The following is a 13,597-nucleotide window of genomic DNA, read 5'->3' as shown; positions in this document are numbered from 1 at the left end:
GGTCCAAAGAGATGGGGGTCAGGAAGGTGCCCTGGCCCCCTCGCCACCACACTGGGCAGCACCTTGGGCCCCACACAAGAGGTCAGAAGACAGCCAGTGTGCGCCAGGTAACAGCCCCAGGCCAGGCACGCACGGCCCTAAGCAATACGAAACCAGTGGCGCCCTCCTGTCATCCCAGAGACTCCGGAGGCTGAAGCAGGAGGCTCACATGTTTGAGGTCCCCCTGGGCAACTTAGCAAGACCCTATCTCAAATTTAAAATTGAAAGCCGAGCGTGGTGGCACACCCTCGTAATCCCAGCATTCGGGAGGCTGAGACAGGAGGATCGGGGTTCGCGGACAGCCTCAGCTACTTAGGCCCTTTGCAACTCAGCGCGACTCTGTTTCATAAAGAATAAAAAATAGGGCTGGGAGTGTAGGTCGGAGGTAGAAGGCCCCTGGGTTCCATTCTCAGTACTGCAAAAAATTAAAAATTAAAAAATAAATAAGCCGGGCCTGGTGGCGCACACTTGTAATCCCCGCACTTGGGAGGCAGAGCCAGGAGGATCGGATTGTGCAGGTTCGAAGCCAGCTGCGCTGGCTTAAGAGACCCTGTTTCCAAATAAAAAAAAATATAAAATAGGTCTGGGAGTGCAGCCTGGAGGTATAAGGGTTCCATCCCCAGTACCACCAAAAATAAAAAATAAATAAATAAATCCAGTCAAAAAAAAATCAATAAAATAAAATAGAAAAAGGATTGGCGATTTGGTTTAATAGTAGAGCACCCTGGGTTCAGTCCCTGGTGCTACAAAAAAGGGAAAAAAGAGAATTTGAGGGTAGTGGTCAGGGAGCATGAGGCCAAGCCGCAGGACGTCACAGCTGTCCCTAAGATTTGGAGATTCCTTTCCCACGGGAGCGTTGACCGAGGGCCACCCACGTGCAGGGACCACCCAGGGTGCACGGGGGGCACAGAGACACGCAGGGCACGAAAGAATGGCAGTTACGTTTACAAAAAGTTAAGTTTATAAATATTTTCTCCGCTGTACAAAGTTTTCCCAGCCCTGCCCACCCCCATCAGTATTCACATTTCTGGTGTTTTTTTTTTTTAAATCCCAATTATATTTATTTTTTAAATCATAAAATATATTTTTTTCTTTGTTCATATTTAAAAATATTTACAGGGGCACAGAGAGGCCGGGCGGCCGAGGTCAGGACGAGTCCGTGCAGGGGGACGGCGGGGGCGGGCAGAGCTGGCAGAAGCTGTGCTCGGTGGCGGGCGAGGGCGGGCAGCTGTCCTCCGCTGACAGGTACTGGCTGTGCGGCGTGGGAGGGGGCGGGTAGGGGTCTGAGTCCGAGTTCAGATCCAGGTGGTACTTGCTGGCCTTCCAGCGGCTGGCGCTGTAGTCGCTGTCACACACGTCGGTGCTGCAGGGCGTGGTCGGGGGCGCCATGCCGCGGATGATGTAGGGCCTAGGGGCCAGGGGAGACGCTCAATGCCCGGGGCCTGGGGTGGCTTGTCCACTGCAGAGCTCAGTCTGGACCACCCCGCTGTGTGGCCTGGACAGCTTACCCACCGTCTCTGGGCCTCAAATCCCCACCTCAAAAGCGGGTGGGGACGCATACCCGGCCTCCGCCCCAACAAGCCAGGCCAGAACTGGAGAGCGAGGCCCGCAGAGCGCCTGGCTAACCCGCAGCAACTTACCTCTCCCTGCGCTCTCACAGATGAACGGGAGGCCAGAAACAGCCCCGTTTCTTTCTTTCTTCTTCTTCTTCTTTTTGTGGTACTGGGGATGGAACCCAGAGGCCTTCTACCTCCAAGCTACACCCTCAGCCCTATTTTTTTTTTCCCAGTATTGGGGATGGAACCTTCTACCTCCGAGCTACACCCCTATCCCTATTTTTTATTCTTTATTTTGAAACAGGGTCTCATTGAGTTGCAGAGGGCCTCACTGAGTATCTGAGGCTGGCGTGAACCGTCTCATCTCCCCAGATGCTAAGATTATACAAGCGTGCCACCACGCCCAGCTTTTTTTTTTCTTGGTGATACTGGGGATGGAACCTGGGGGGGCCTGCTACCTCCAGGCTAAACCCCAGATCTATATTATTTTTTTTATTTGCAAACAAAGTCTCGCTAAGTTGCAGAGAGCTTCAGGCTGGCTTCAAATCTTCCATCCTCCTGTCAGCCTCCCAAGTACTGGGATCACAAGCGTGCGCCACCACGCCTGGCTAAACAGCCCTATTGCTCAAGGGGCTCCTGAAGATTAAATGAGATTCTCCATGGAAAATGCTAGAAAGAAGCCCATCACTAGCACCACAAAAAAAAAGAATATATATATGGCTGGGAGTGTCGCTCAGAGGTTGAATGCCCCTGGGTTCCATCCCCAGTACCACAAAAAAAACAAAGCATAATATCATTTCTATCACTGTCTGAAGCTGGTGGGCCTGGAATGGCACCATGTTGGGGTGAAGCCGTCTAAACACAGGCATGCCTCCTGGCTCGCAGAGCCGCCTGCATCCGGGTGAAGCACAGGGACCCTGCGAGTGCAGGTGGGCTCGAGGGGTGGCCAGAAGCCCAGTCTTGCCATGGTGGGGCTCACAGCAGGGCCGGTATCATGGAGGTGGGCCCAGAGCAGCCCAGGGGGAGCAGGCACAGCGTGACAGGAGGCCTTATCTCACACGAATGTGACGGATGTGTCGGTACTGGGGACAGTGACAGCTCAGGTGGGCACTGGAGGTCGGATGTGGTTCTGGGGCCCTAAGGAGCCACTGCAGGTCCTTGAGCAGGGAGGTGATGGGGGGAGGTGGGCCTTTGCCTAGGCTGGAGTTCCCAGCTCCCCTGAGGGGCCCTGGAGGTGAATTTCCGCCTAGGAGTTCAAAAATGGCCACTAGATGGCAGGCTAGCCACCTCAGAAGGTCCTGCCGCTCCAGGGACCCAGACACTGAGGTCCCGCCTCGGTCCCTGTACCAAGAGTGTGGGCCCTGTGGCTGGGACCTCAGGGTTATGGCCAGGGGCCAGGCCTCCATGCACACCCAGCTCTGACCTGGCCCTGCACCCGGACCAGCATGCCAGCCCCGCACCTTGACAGCTTCAAATAGCCCCCCAACTGTGACCCCAAAGTAGGCCGCTGGGGGCCGAGCGGACCCGTGGTGCCCACATGGGCGGACTCACCTGCACTGCCTGGCGGTGGCCGAAATGTCTGAAGAGTAGAACAGGTCCATGTTGTACAGGGACGGGTCCGTGGCCGGGGATGGCGGCGGGTTCAGGATCTGAGGAGAGCCAGCAGGTCACTCCGGGGCTTGCCGACCAGCTTACCTCCTCCCACCTGCCTTGAGCTTTCCTCCTGGGGAGGGGCTCTGTCCTGGGCCCTACAATTCCCTGGGTCCCTGGCCAGCCCCCGCTGACCCCAATAGATGTCCCTGCAGGTGCTGGCGTGGGGACCCGCCTGCCTCCAGGGTAGTAGTGAGGGCATGGCTTTCCACTTGGGACAGAGGTAGGGAAGGTCCTCCTCTGGTTCCTGGCCAGGGACCTCAGCTCTCTGTGCCTGGGTCTCCTCAGCTCTAACACAGGGCCAAGACCCGCCCCGTAGGCTGCTCTGAGGATGGTGACGCCCTACAGGAAGGCCAGGCCCGTGCGTGAGTGCCAGAGTGCTGTATCTGGGGCAGGTCCTCTTCAGCCCAAATCACCAGTCTGGGGATTCCTCAAGACCCAACCTCAAAGCCGGGCGTGGTGGCGCACACTTGTGATCCAGCATTCCGGAGGCTGAGACGGGAGGATCACTGTGCGTGGACAGCCTCAGCTACTTAGTGAGGCTCTTTGCAACTCAGCGAGACCCTGTTTCAAAATACAGAATAAAAAATAGGGCTGGGGTGTCGCACAGAGGTAGAATGCCCCTGGGTTCCATCCCAGTACTGCAAAAAAATAAACAAACAAATAAATAAACAAACAAAATAGGGCTGGGGAATTAACTAGGAGGTAGACTGCCCCTGGGTTCCATCCCCAGTACCGCAAAAAAAGAAAAAAAGACACACACACACAAAAGATTCAACTGCAAAGTTGGAGGGCCCAGCACTAAGGCTGAACGCCCACTGCAGCCAGGCCGGGAGGCTCTGCCCGGCTCCAGCTCAGCAAGGCTGCTCCCCTCTCGAGGGCCGGCCCCTAGGGCTGTGCACTGAACCTGCTCCCTTCAAGGTGCCTGTGCTTTCTGCCTGCTGACTGGACTGACTAATATAAATCACCAGGAGCCATCCACAAAGAAAGAAAATAGGATGTGGGTCTCCGAATTCTTTCTTTCTTTCTTTCTTAGTTTCTTTCTTTCTTTCTTTCTTTTTCTTTCTTTCTTTCTTTCTTTCACAGTACTGGAGATGGAACCCAGGGGCATTCTACCTCTGAGCTACACCCCCTGCCCTATTTTTTATTCTTTATTTTGAAACAGGGTGTCATTGAGTTTGCAAAGGGCCTCACTAAGTAGCTGAGGCTGGCTGTGAACCGTGATCCTCCGGTCTCAGCCTCCCGAGTACTGGGATTACAAGCTTGTGCCACCACACCCAGCTTTTTTATTTTTGAAATAGGGTCTCACTGAGTTGCAAAGGGCCTCACTAAGTACCTGAAGCTGGCTGAGAACTGCAATCCTCCTGTCTCAGCCTCCCGAATGCTGGGATACAAGTATGTGCCATCATGCCCAGCTCATATTTTTTACTTTTATTTATTTTTTATTTATTAATTTATTTATTCAGTGGTACTGGGGATGGAACCCAGGGGCCTTCTACCTCTGAGCTACATTCCCAGACCTATTTTATATTTTATTTGGAAACAGGGTCTCTTAAGCCAGCGCGGCTGGCTTCGAACCTGCGCGATCCTCCTGTCTCGGCCTCCCAAGTGCGGGGATTACAAGCGTGCCCCACCACGCCCGGCTTGTATTTTTTATTTTGAAACAGGGTCTCACTAAAGTAGCTGAGGCTGGTCAAGAACCCAAACCTGGATTCTCCCGTCTCAGCCTCCCAACTACTTGAATTACAAGCATGTACCACCACGGCAGGCTGCAGCAAAGATTTTTTTTTTTTTTTTTTTTTTGGTGGTACTGGGGTTCCCGGAAGCCCTTCCACCTCCGGGCTACACTCCCAGACCTATTTTTACATTTTTTTATTTGGAAACAGGGTCTCCTAAGCCAGCGCACGCGGCTGGCTTTGAACCTGCGCGATCCTCCTGTCTCCGCCTCCCGAGCGCGGGGATGACGAGCGTTGCCACCACGCCCGGCGGCAAGGATTTTAAATAGAAAACACTAAATCGTGAGGACTTTAAGATGGAGAACATGGCAAGAAACTTTCTAAGCATGACATGAAAAACACTAGACACCATAAAAGAAGACTGATGGTTTGGTATATAAATGGCAAGACACACCAGAACCCAACTCAAAAAATAATAATAATAGTGGAGTCCAGCTTGGGGGTGCATGTCTGCAATCCCAAGGCCAGCCACAGCAACTCAGTGCGGCCCTCTGCAAGTTAGTAAGACTCTGTCTCAAAATAAAAAATTACTGCCAGGCGCGGTGGCGCACACTCGCAATTCCAGCACTCAGGAGGCTGACACGGGAGGATCGCGGTTCGCGGACAGCCTCAGCTACTTAGCGAGGCCCTCTGCAACTCAGTGAGACCCGGTTTCAAAATAAAGAATAAAAAATAGGGCTGGGGGTTTAGCTCAGAGGTCAAATGCCCCCGGGTCCCATTCTCATTCTCAGTAGTGCAAAATTAATTAACTAATTAATTAATTAAAAAACAAAAAATGAAGCCGGGCGTGGTGGCGCCTGCCTGTAATCCCTGCGCTTGGGAGGCGGAGACAGGAGGATCCCGCTGGTTTGAAGCCAGCCCCGCAGGCTTAAGAGACCCTGTTTCCAAAAATAAAAAAGTATAAAATAGGTCTGGGAGTGTAGCCCGGAGGTAGAAGGGTTTCCAGGAACCCCAGTACCACCAAAAAATAAAAATAAATAAATAAAAAAGTAAAATAAAATGTGGCTGGGGGGTATAGCTCGGAGGTAGAATAACCCTGGATTCAATCCGAAATACCAATACATACATACATACATACATACATACATACATACATACAAACAAACAAAAATTGGGAAACAAAGTTTCAACAACTTATCCCAGGAAATGGGCTAATTTTCTTCATATACCTCTGTCAATTTATACAGATGAATAGACTCACAAAAGAATGAGAATATAAAAAAATTACAAAGTTCCTTAAACGTGCACAAAGATGTTTGCTGTTATTTGTGGTAAAACCGAAACCTAAGATTTCCACATGGTGCCCTTTGGACCCTATTAAGAGACTGGTGGGGAGAAAGCGGGGCAACCCCGCCACGTGGCCTCTGCTGGCGGGAAGAGGGACGGCCCCTGTGGACGCAGGCTGCTTGCCAGAGTGGTCGGAGGGCTCAGACCCCTAGCGCAGAATGGGAAACACTCTGGGTGCAGAAGCAGTGTGGGGGGAGGCAGGGAGTCTGACCAGCAGGCTCCAGAGCCTTCGGAGGACTGAACCTAGGCTGCAGTCGGCACGACCCCATTCTTCCTGAGCTTCTAAGGACGGACCCTCTGGGATGGGCTGCCGTGTGCCCTGCAGGCTGCACTGCGGCTGGGCACGGGGAAGTGCTCGGCAAAGGCCACTGGCAGCCAAAGAGGGGCTGGAGCCCACCGGGCACTATCTTTCGGTTTTCAAATGTGTATATGTAAAACTGGCCCGAGCTATCTGGGTGTGGTGGCGCACGCTTGTAATCCCAACATTCGGAGGCTGAGACGGGAGGATCAGGGGTGGCGGCCAGCCTCAGCTACTACTTAGCGAGGCTATTTGCAACTCAGTGAGCCCGTTTCAAAATAAAAAATAAAAATAGGGCTGGAGCCACCAGAGACTAAGTTCCTGCCTGTGACCAGGAGATAACACCCTTCCCAAGTCCCTAGTCCCAGGCCTGCCTGGGGCCCGTGTGATAAGCCAGGGGGATGCCGGGAGCCAGCAAGGCAGGCTCACTGCGGGCACCTCAGAGGGCGCTCCAGAGCCCACAGCAGGGGAAGAGTCGGGTTTGGGAAGAATTCAGGAGCTCGAGAGCATACCCAGCCACGCGCGGCGCTGCCGGCACAGCGGGCCTCCCTCATCCTGCCTTGCTGCCCCTGCTGCCAGGCTCAATTAATAATGGAGAGAAGCCACATTCACATAACTTGGCACTGTATTGTTCTGGGATGTGCGTGCGTGCGTGCGTGCGTGCGGTACTAGAGATGGAAGCCAGGGGCACTCTACCTCTGAGCTACACCCCCAGCCCTATTTTTATTCTTTATTTCAAAACAGGGCCTCACTAAGTAGCTGAGGCTGTCTGCTAACTGGGATCCACCTGTCTCAGCCTCCCGAATGCTGGGGTTATAAGCATGTGTCACCATGCTGGTGTTTTGGGGTTTTTTTTTGTTTGTTTTGTTTTGCTTTGTTTTTTGGTATTGGGGATTGAACCCAGGGGCATTCTAAAACTCTGAGCTGTGCCCCCAGACCTTTTTATTTATATTATTTTTTTATTTTTGTGGTACTGAGGATTGAATCCAGAGGCATTCTACCTATGAACTCAGTACCCCCAGTCTTATCTTTAAAATTTGAAACAGGGTCTAACTAACCTGCAGAGGGTCTTACTTAGTTTCTGAGGCTGGCTTCAAACCTGCAATCCTCCTGTTTCAGCCTCCCAAGTACTAGGATTACAGGCATGTGCCTATTATCAGGCACATGCCTGTAATCCAGGCTACTACCCTTTTTATTTTGAAACAGGGTCTAAGTTACTGAGTCTCACTAGGTTGCTGAGGCTGGCTTCGAACCTGCGCGATCCTCCTGTCTCCGCCTCCCCAGCGCGGGGATTACAAGCGTGCCCACCACGCCCGGCTACCCTTTTTATTTTGAAACAGGGTCTAAGCTGCTGAGTCTCACTAGGTTGCTGAGGCTGGCTTTGAACCTGCGATCCTCCTGTCTCCGCCTCCCAAGTACTGGGATTACAGATATACACACCCTGCCTGGCTCGCTCTGGCTCACTGTTAGTAACTGTTAATCTCCTATTGTGCCTAATGTATAAATAAACTTCGTCACAATCCACCTGAAAAGAAGAATATGAGTATGTTTGTCTGCTACTATCTGTAGCTTCAGGCCCCAGTCAGAGGTCACAGGGGCTACTTGCAGGTCGGGGGGCTCCCACACACCAATTACCCCTGAGCCGGGAGCTCACCCTGGGCACCTGAGGTTGTCCTCTAGGAAGTGGGGTCCCCCCAGCTAGGAGGAGTCCTCTGGTGGGAGCCAGACATACATCAGTGTTTGTTCACTTTTTGGTATTGGGGACTAAACTATGGCCATTCATTCTACCTCTGAGCTATGCCTCAGTCATTGTTTATTTTTTATTTTGAAACAGGGTCTAAGTTGCGGAGGGTCTCACTAAATTGCTGAGACTGGCCTTGAACCTATGATCCTCCCGAGTGCTGAGATTCTAGGCATGTGCCACTGTGCCGGGTTGGTGTATTTTTTTTTTTTTTTTGTGGTACTGGGGATAGAACCCAGGGGCATTCTATTCCAAGCTACACCCCCAGCCCTATTTTTTATTCTTTATTTTGAAATAGGGTGTCACTGAGTTGCAAAGGGCCTAAGTAGCTGAGGGTGTTCCCAAAGCATGATTCTCCTGTCTCAGCCTCCCAAATGCTGGGATTACAAGTGTGCGCCACCACGGCCAGCTGCCCAGCTCAGGATTCCCTTTCTAAATAGAAACAAGGTTATTAAAGAAAAAGATTGAAAGTGTTTGGAAGGAGCTCTCTGCAACAGTGAACAATCAATCACTAGTCCTGAGGTCAATCCCAGGGTCCTGGGGGGCACCGTGGGCACCCTGCAGGCCAGCCCACCCTGCCCGCCCACCCACCAGCCACTCACCGGAGGGTACAGTGTGGCCTTTGTGCTGGATGAGCTGCTAGACGAGGCCCCGGTGACGTGGTTCCGGTCGTAGAGGGGTACGCCGCCCCGGCCCCCCATCAGGCTCACAGAGGTCATCATGGACTTGCTACAGGAAATGCCTGCAGGGAAAGGGCCAGGCGGGTCAGGGTGGGGAGCTGACCCAGCGCACACGCGTGCACACACACACACACACACACACACACACACACAGGAGACCCCTGCTAGCAAAGCCCGGGTCAGCGTAGCTCAGTCCTGCCTGTCATGGGTCCCAGCTTCCCGCAGGCCTCTCAGCCACTGCCGGGGCCGGCTCTCCAAGTCCCCCCTGTAAAGTGGGGAGACGCACAGTACCTCCCCCAAAGGGCCTTTGGGAGGGAGCTGAGGAGGAGAGCTGAGCACAGAGCAGCCCAGGGGGGTCCCACTCCCCAGGGTCTGCCAGGCGGGTGATGCTGCCACCACGCGGGCTTCCGGGAGCCAGCACGCAGGAAGAATGACGTCACACCTCTACTGGAGATGGCAGAGCCCGGGCACTGGCTTGGGGCAGAGCGGAACAGGACAGGACAGAAGGAGGGCAGGGCTCACAGGCCCCGGGCAATCCCACAGTGTCCCTGGAGCCACAGGAGAACTCACAGGGGCCCCAGAGGGCACAGGACCTACTGATTCCACCAAAATGAAACAGACCAGGAGGGCTGAACCTGCGGTGCGCACCCCAGCACCTGCAAACAAGACCCGTGCTGCTGTGGCTGCGGCAGCCGGCGGCTACAACCGCTCAGCCGCAGACCGGGCGGTCACCGCGTGGGGAGCATAATTCAGGAAATACCCTACAAGACTGTTGAAGGCTAAGCCAAGGGGTTTCCCTCCACTTCTAACGCCGAAGGACAGACTGCAGCTCCCGGGGCTCTGGGTTGAGAAGGAGCCAAGCTCAGACACCGAGAGAAAGCCGAGTGCAGAGACTGATTGGTGATGTCTGCCATGTGCACCAAAGTGGGTATATAGTAGCTACCTCCCCATCGGTGCCCAGACAGCCCGCCCCAACGCCCCAAGGGCATGCCTCTGCTCCTCACCTGTGAAGGGGCTGTGCTGTGAGCCGCCCGGGGCTATGAAATTGAGGGGCACATGGGGGGTCCCGCTGACATACTCGTGAGGGAAAGGCCCATTGGCACCTGCGTAGCGCTGGCACAGCACGCGCTGACACACGAAATAGACGCCGCCCATGACGAAGAGCGAGAGGATGATGCCGATGACCGGCCCGATGGCACTGCTGTGGGCCGGGGAGTCGTCCGAGGGTGGCTTGGTGATTTCTGCCAGAGGATGGACAGGAAGAGATGGCCAAGTCAGCCCCTGGAATGGCCGGCTTTAACAGGCCCCAGCACCCATGGTTGGGCAGCAGAAATGGCGAGGACCACTGCCTGCTGCTCCTCCTCTGCCCTGGACCCTGCCCCCTCCCCTGGCTCCCACTCGCCTGTTTGATCAGGGCCCCTGGTGATGCGGGAAGTGGGCGCCTGTGTGTCCTAGGCAAGAGCTCAGTCAGGAGACCCCGGAGCCAGGTGTGAGGAGCTGCCCCAGGCCACAGATGCAGGGCGGGGTCAGATCGAGGGCACAGCGGGCGCAGCCAGACCCCAGGGTCCTGACTAAGCTCCCCTGTAGGGGTCCCAAGCCCAGAGGAACGGGAGGAAAACGGCCTCGCAGGACAAGGGCTGCCTGTGGGTAAGCATCGCTCCACTCGCCGGGGCCCACAGCTGCACTGGAGGACACGACCCAGACCTCTTGGATAGAGACCTGCCCAGCAGAGCAGTGGGGCGCCCGCAGCCCCCCACTCTGCTATCTGGCTCTATGCCACTCTCTGGAGATGTTGCCCGCTTACCGTTTTTGACCCAGGTTGAAGTGAAAGGCACCAAAGATGTAAGCAAGTCCCTGGGGGCCCCTCTCCTCTCCCTACCCCCCTCTATCCTCCCTCTGCAGTAGAAGGGGTGGTCATGGTCCCAGACACCTGGATGCTCCGGCTGGCTCCCTTCCAATCTGAATCAGAGAGCCTTGCGAGAGCCACCGCCTCCAGGAAGCCTGCCCTGATTGGCCACCCACCCTCCAGCCCTTCTCCTTGACTGCACAGGCCCCATCACTCAAGGGGCATGCGTGACCTCCGTGTGTGCGTGTGAATGTTTGCGCGTGTGTGTCGCTCCTGCAGGCTGTAGCCCTGGACGATCCTGCTGTAGACAGTGTAGGCACATCGAGGCCCCAGTGGTAGAGAGAGATTCACGCTCAGCTCGCGGGTCCAGCTGCCTCCCCGCCTCTCTGCCTGTCTCTGCGAGCCTCCATCCCTAGCTGGGACACGCCCTGCCCAGCCTCCCCTCCTGGCTGCAGCCTCCCGAGGCCCAGCAGCGCGGGAGCCCGCTCACCACACATGAGCTCGTCGGAGCCGTCCATGCAGTCGGGGAAGGAATCGCACTGCTGCTTGATGAGGACACACTGGCCGCTGGCACACCGGAACTGGCTGGGCAGGCAGACGGCTGCGGAGGGAGCTGCGGTCAGGGAGGTCGGCCGGGCGGCCACAGCGCCCCTGCCCTGCACCCCGGGGCCCCGCCAGGAAGGGCCGGGTTTCAAACAGAGGTGCACGGGGCCCTTGCTGGGACGGACCCGTTCCGAGGCCTGTGCGGTGCCCAGGTAGGGCCTGGCACGGGAGAGACCGTGTCCACTTGCCCCCAGAGGTTACCATTAGGCACCACCCGGGCTCAGGCCTGCAGCCCCTCCTCGAGGTCCTTCCGGGCTCCTGGGGAGGTGGTGGAAGCCAGCTGAGCCTCTGGGAGGAGCCTGGCCGCGCTAGAGCAGGTGGGCAGGCCAGCGTGGCTGAACCGGACCCGAGAAGGGGAAGCAGCCCACCAGGGGGCAGCATACCCTCCGCCAGGCACTCTGGGAGGAGAGGCGCAACCCAGGGGCACTCTACCTCTAAGCTACACTTCCAGCCCTACTTTTTACGTATTATTATTATTAATATTATTATTACAGTGCTGGGGATGGAACCCAGGGCACTCTACCGCTGAGCTGCACCCCAGTCCTATTTATTTATTTATTTATTTATTTATTTATTTATTTATTTATTTATTGTGGTACTGGGGTTCCTGGAAACCCTTCTACCTCCAGGCTACACTCCCAGACCTATTTTATATATTTTTATTTGGAAACAAGGTCTCTTAAGCCAGTGCGACTGGCTTCAAACTTGCGCGATCCTCCTGTCTCCGCCTCCCGAATGCTGGGATGACAAGCGTGCGCCACCACGCCCGTCTTATTCATGTATTCTTAAAATTTGAAACAGGTGGGGAATGGTGATGCACGCCTGTGATCCCAGTACCAGGGAGGCTGAGACGGGAGGATGGCAGGTTCAAGACCAGTCATAGCAATTGAGTGAGATTCTCGGCAACCTAGTAAGATCCTGTTTCAAAATAAGAAATAAAATAGGGCTGGGGTTATAGCTCGGAGTATGCAATCTCCAGTACCACAAAATAAATAAATAAATAAATAAATAAATAAATAAATAAATAAATGGATAAATACATAAATATAAATCTCAGAGGTGCAATGCCTCTGGATTCAATCCCCAGTACTCAAAACAAACAGGGTCTTCAAACTTGTGGGCCTTGAACAAGGTCTTCAAACTTACTGGCCTCTAACCTAAGATCCTCCTATCTCAGCCTCCCACATACTGGGATTACAGGTGCATGCCACCACACCCAGCTACAGCCGCTGCCTTTTGGAAGGGAGGTCTACCAGGTTGCAGGCCATGGACATCCCCAGCCAGCTACTGGATCTGCCCTGGGTGTCTGCAAAGTTCTCCACCGTACCTGGGAAGGTGAGACGAATTCTTAGCCTGCCTTCAAGTCACCTGCTTGTTGGGACAGGCTGGGGTCAGACTAGAGCATTTAGGGCCCAAAATGAACTACGTCCCCTCCCCAGCCGAGGGGGGCTCAGTGATTCCCTGCCAGGCCAGGTCTGACTGAGCCCTGGCTCAGGGCTCAGGGTCCGGCGGCGCAAGCGGCCCTGGCAGGGTGGGCGGCGGGCGGGGCTCACCGCCGCAGTCGGCCTCGTCGGAGCGGTCCTGGCAGTCAGCCTCGCCATCACAGCGCAGCCGCAAGTCCACGCACTGGCCCCGCGCGCAGGGGAACTGGGAGGCCGAGCACACCGGGCAGCCCTCCTCGTCGCTCTGGTCGTCACACTCGGGGAAGCCGTCGCAGCGCCAGGCCCCCGGGATGCAGTCAATCTCCCCGGTGGCACACGCGAACTGGTCGGGGGAGCAGGTGGGAGGCTCTGGGGAGGGAGGGATCACGTCACGCGGCCCGGCCCAGTGGCGTGATCTGGCTCGCTTCGGGGTCCGGGTGCCGCACCCACACGTTGTCCAGTGTGGTCTGCAGCCCACTGCCCACCTCCAGCCCCAGAAGGCCGGCAGGCTGAGGAACTGCTGCTGGGACAGGTACATCTTTTCTTTTTTTTTTTTTTGGTGCTGGGGATTGAACCCAGCACCTTTCTACCTCCGAGCCACACCCCTAGCCTTTTCTAATTTATTTATTTATTTATTTTTGGTACCGGGGATGGAACCCTTCTCCCTCCGGGCTATACTCCCAGACCTATTTTTATATTGTTTATTTGGAAACAGGGTCTCTTAAGCCAGCATGGCTGGC

At 55.1% G+C, this 13,597-nt stretch overlaps 1 protein-coding gene across 2 annotated transcripts in view; it reads right to left on the bottom strand.

Moving 5' to 3' along the window:
* Positions 1–1,185: 1,185 nt before the first annotated feature.
* Positions 1,186–13,597, bottom strand: part of LRP5 (LDL receptor related protein 5) — a gene marked incomplete at both ends in the record, with an annotated part of 101,777 nt that continues 89,365 nt past the window's right edge. Inside the window, 6 exons of one of the 2 annotated variants that reach the window (XM_080717297.1) lie at positions 1,186–1,447; positions 3,147–3,244; positions 8,910–9,049; positions 9,992–10,228; positions 11,324–11,446; positions 12,990–13,226. In XM_080717297.1, the coding sequence (XP_080573423.1) occupies positions 1,186–1,447; positions 3,147–3,244; positions 8,910–9,049; positions 9,992–10,228; positions 11,324–11,446; positions 12,990–13,226 (1,097 nt within the window). The remainder of the gene's footprint in view (positions 1,448–3,146; positions 3,245–8,909; positions 9,050–9,991; positions 10,229–11,323; positions 11,447–12,989; positions 13,227–13,597) is intronic. The other variant, XM_080717298.1, reaches the window with a different exon arrangement.

Source organism: Muscardinus avellanarius, assembly GCF_963383645.1.
Source record: "Muscardinus avellanarius genome assembly, chromosome: 1".
NCBI classification, from domain to species: domain Eukaryota; kingdom Metazoa; phylum Chordata; class Mammalia; order Rodentia; family Gliridae; genus Muscardinus; species Muscardinus avellanarius.
Note: the sequence above shows the minus strand (reverse complement) of the source record. Positions and strands in the feature narration are given on the sequence as shown.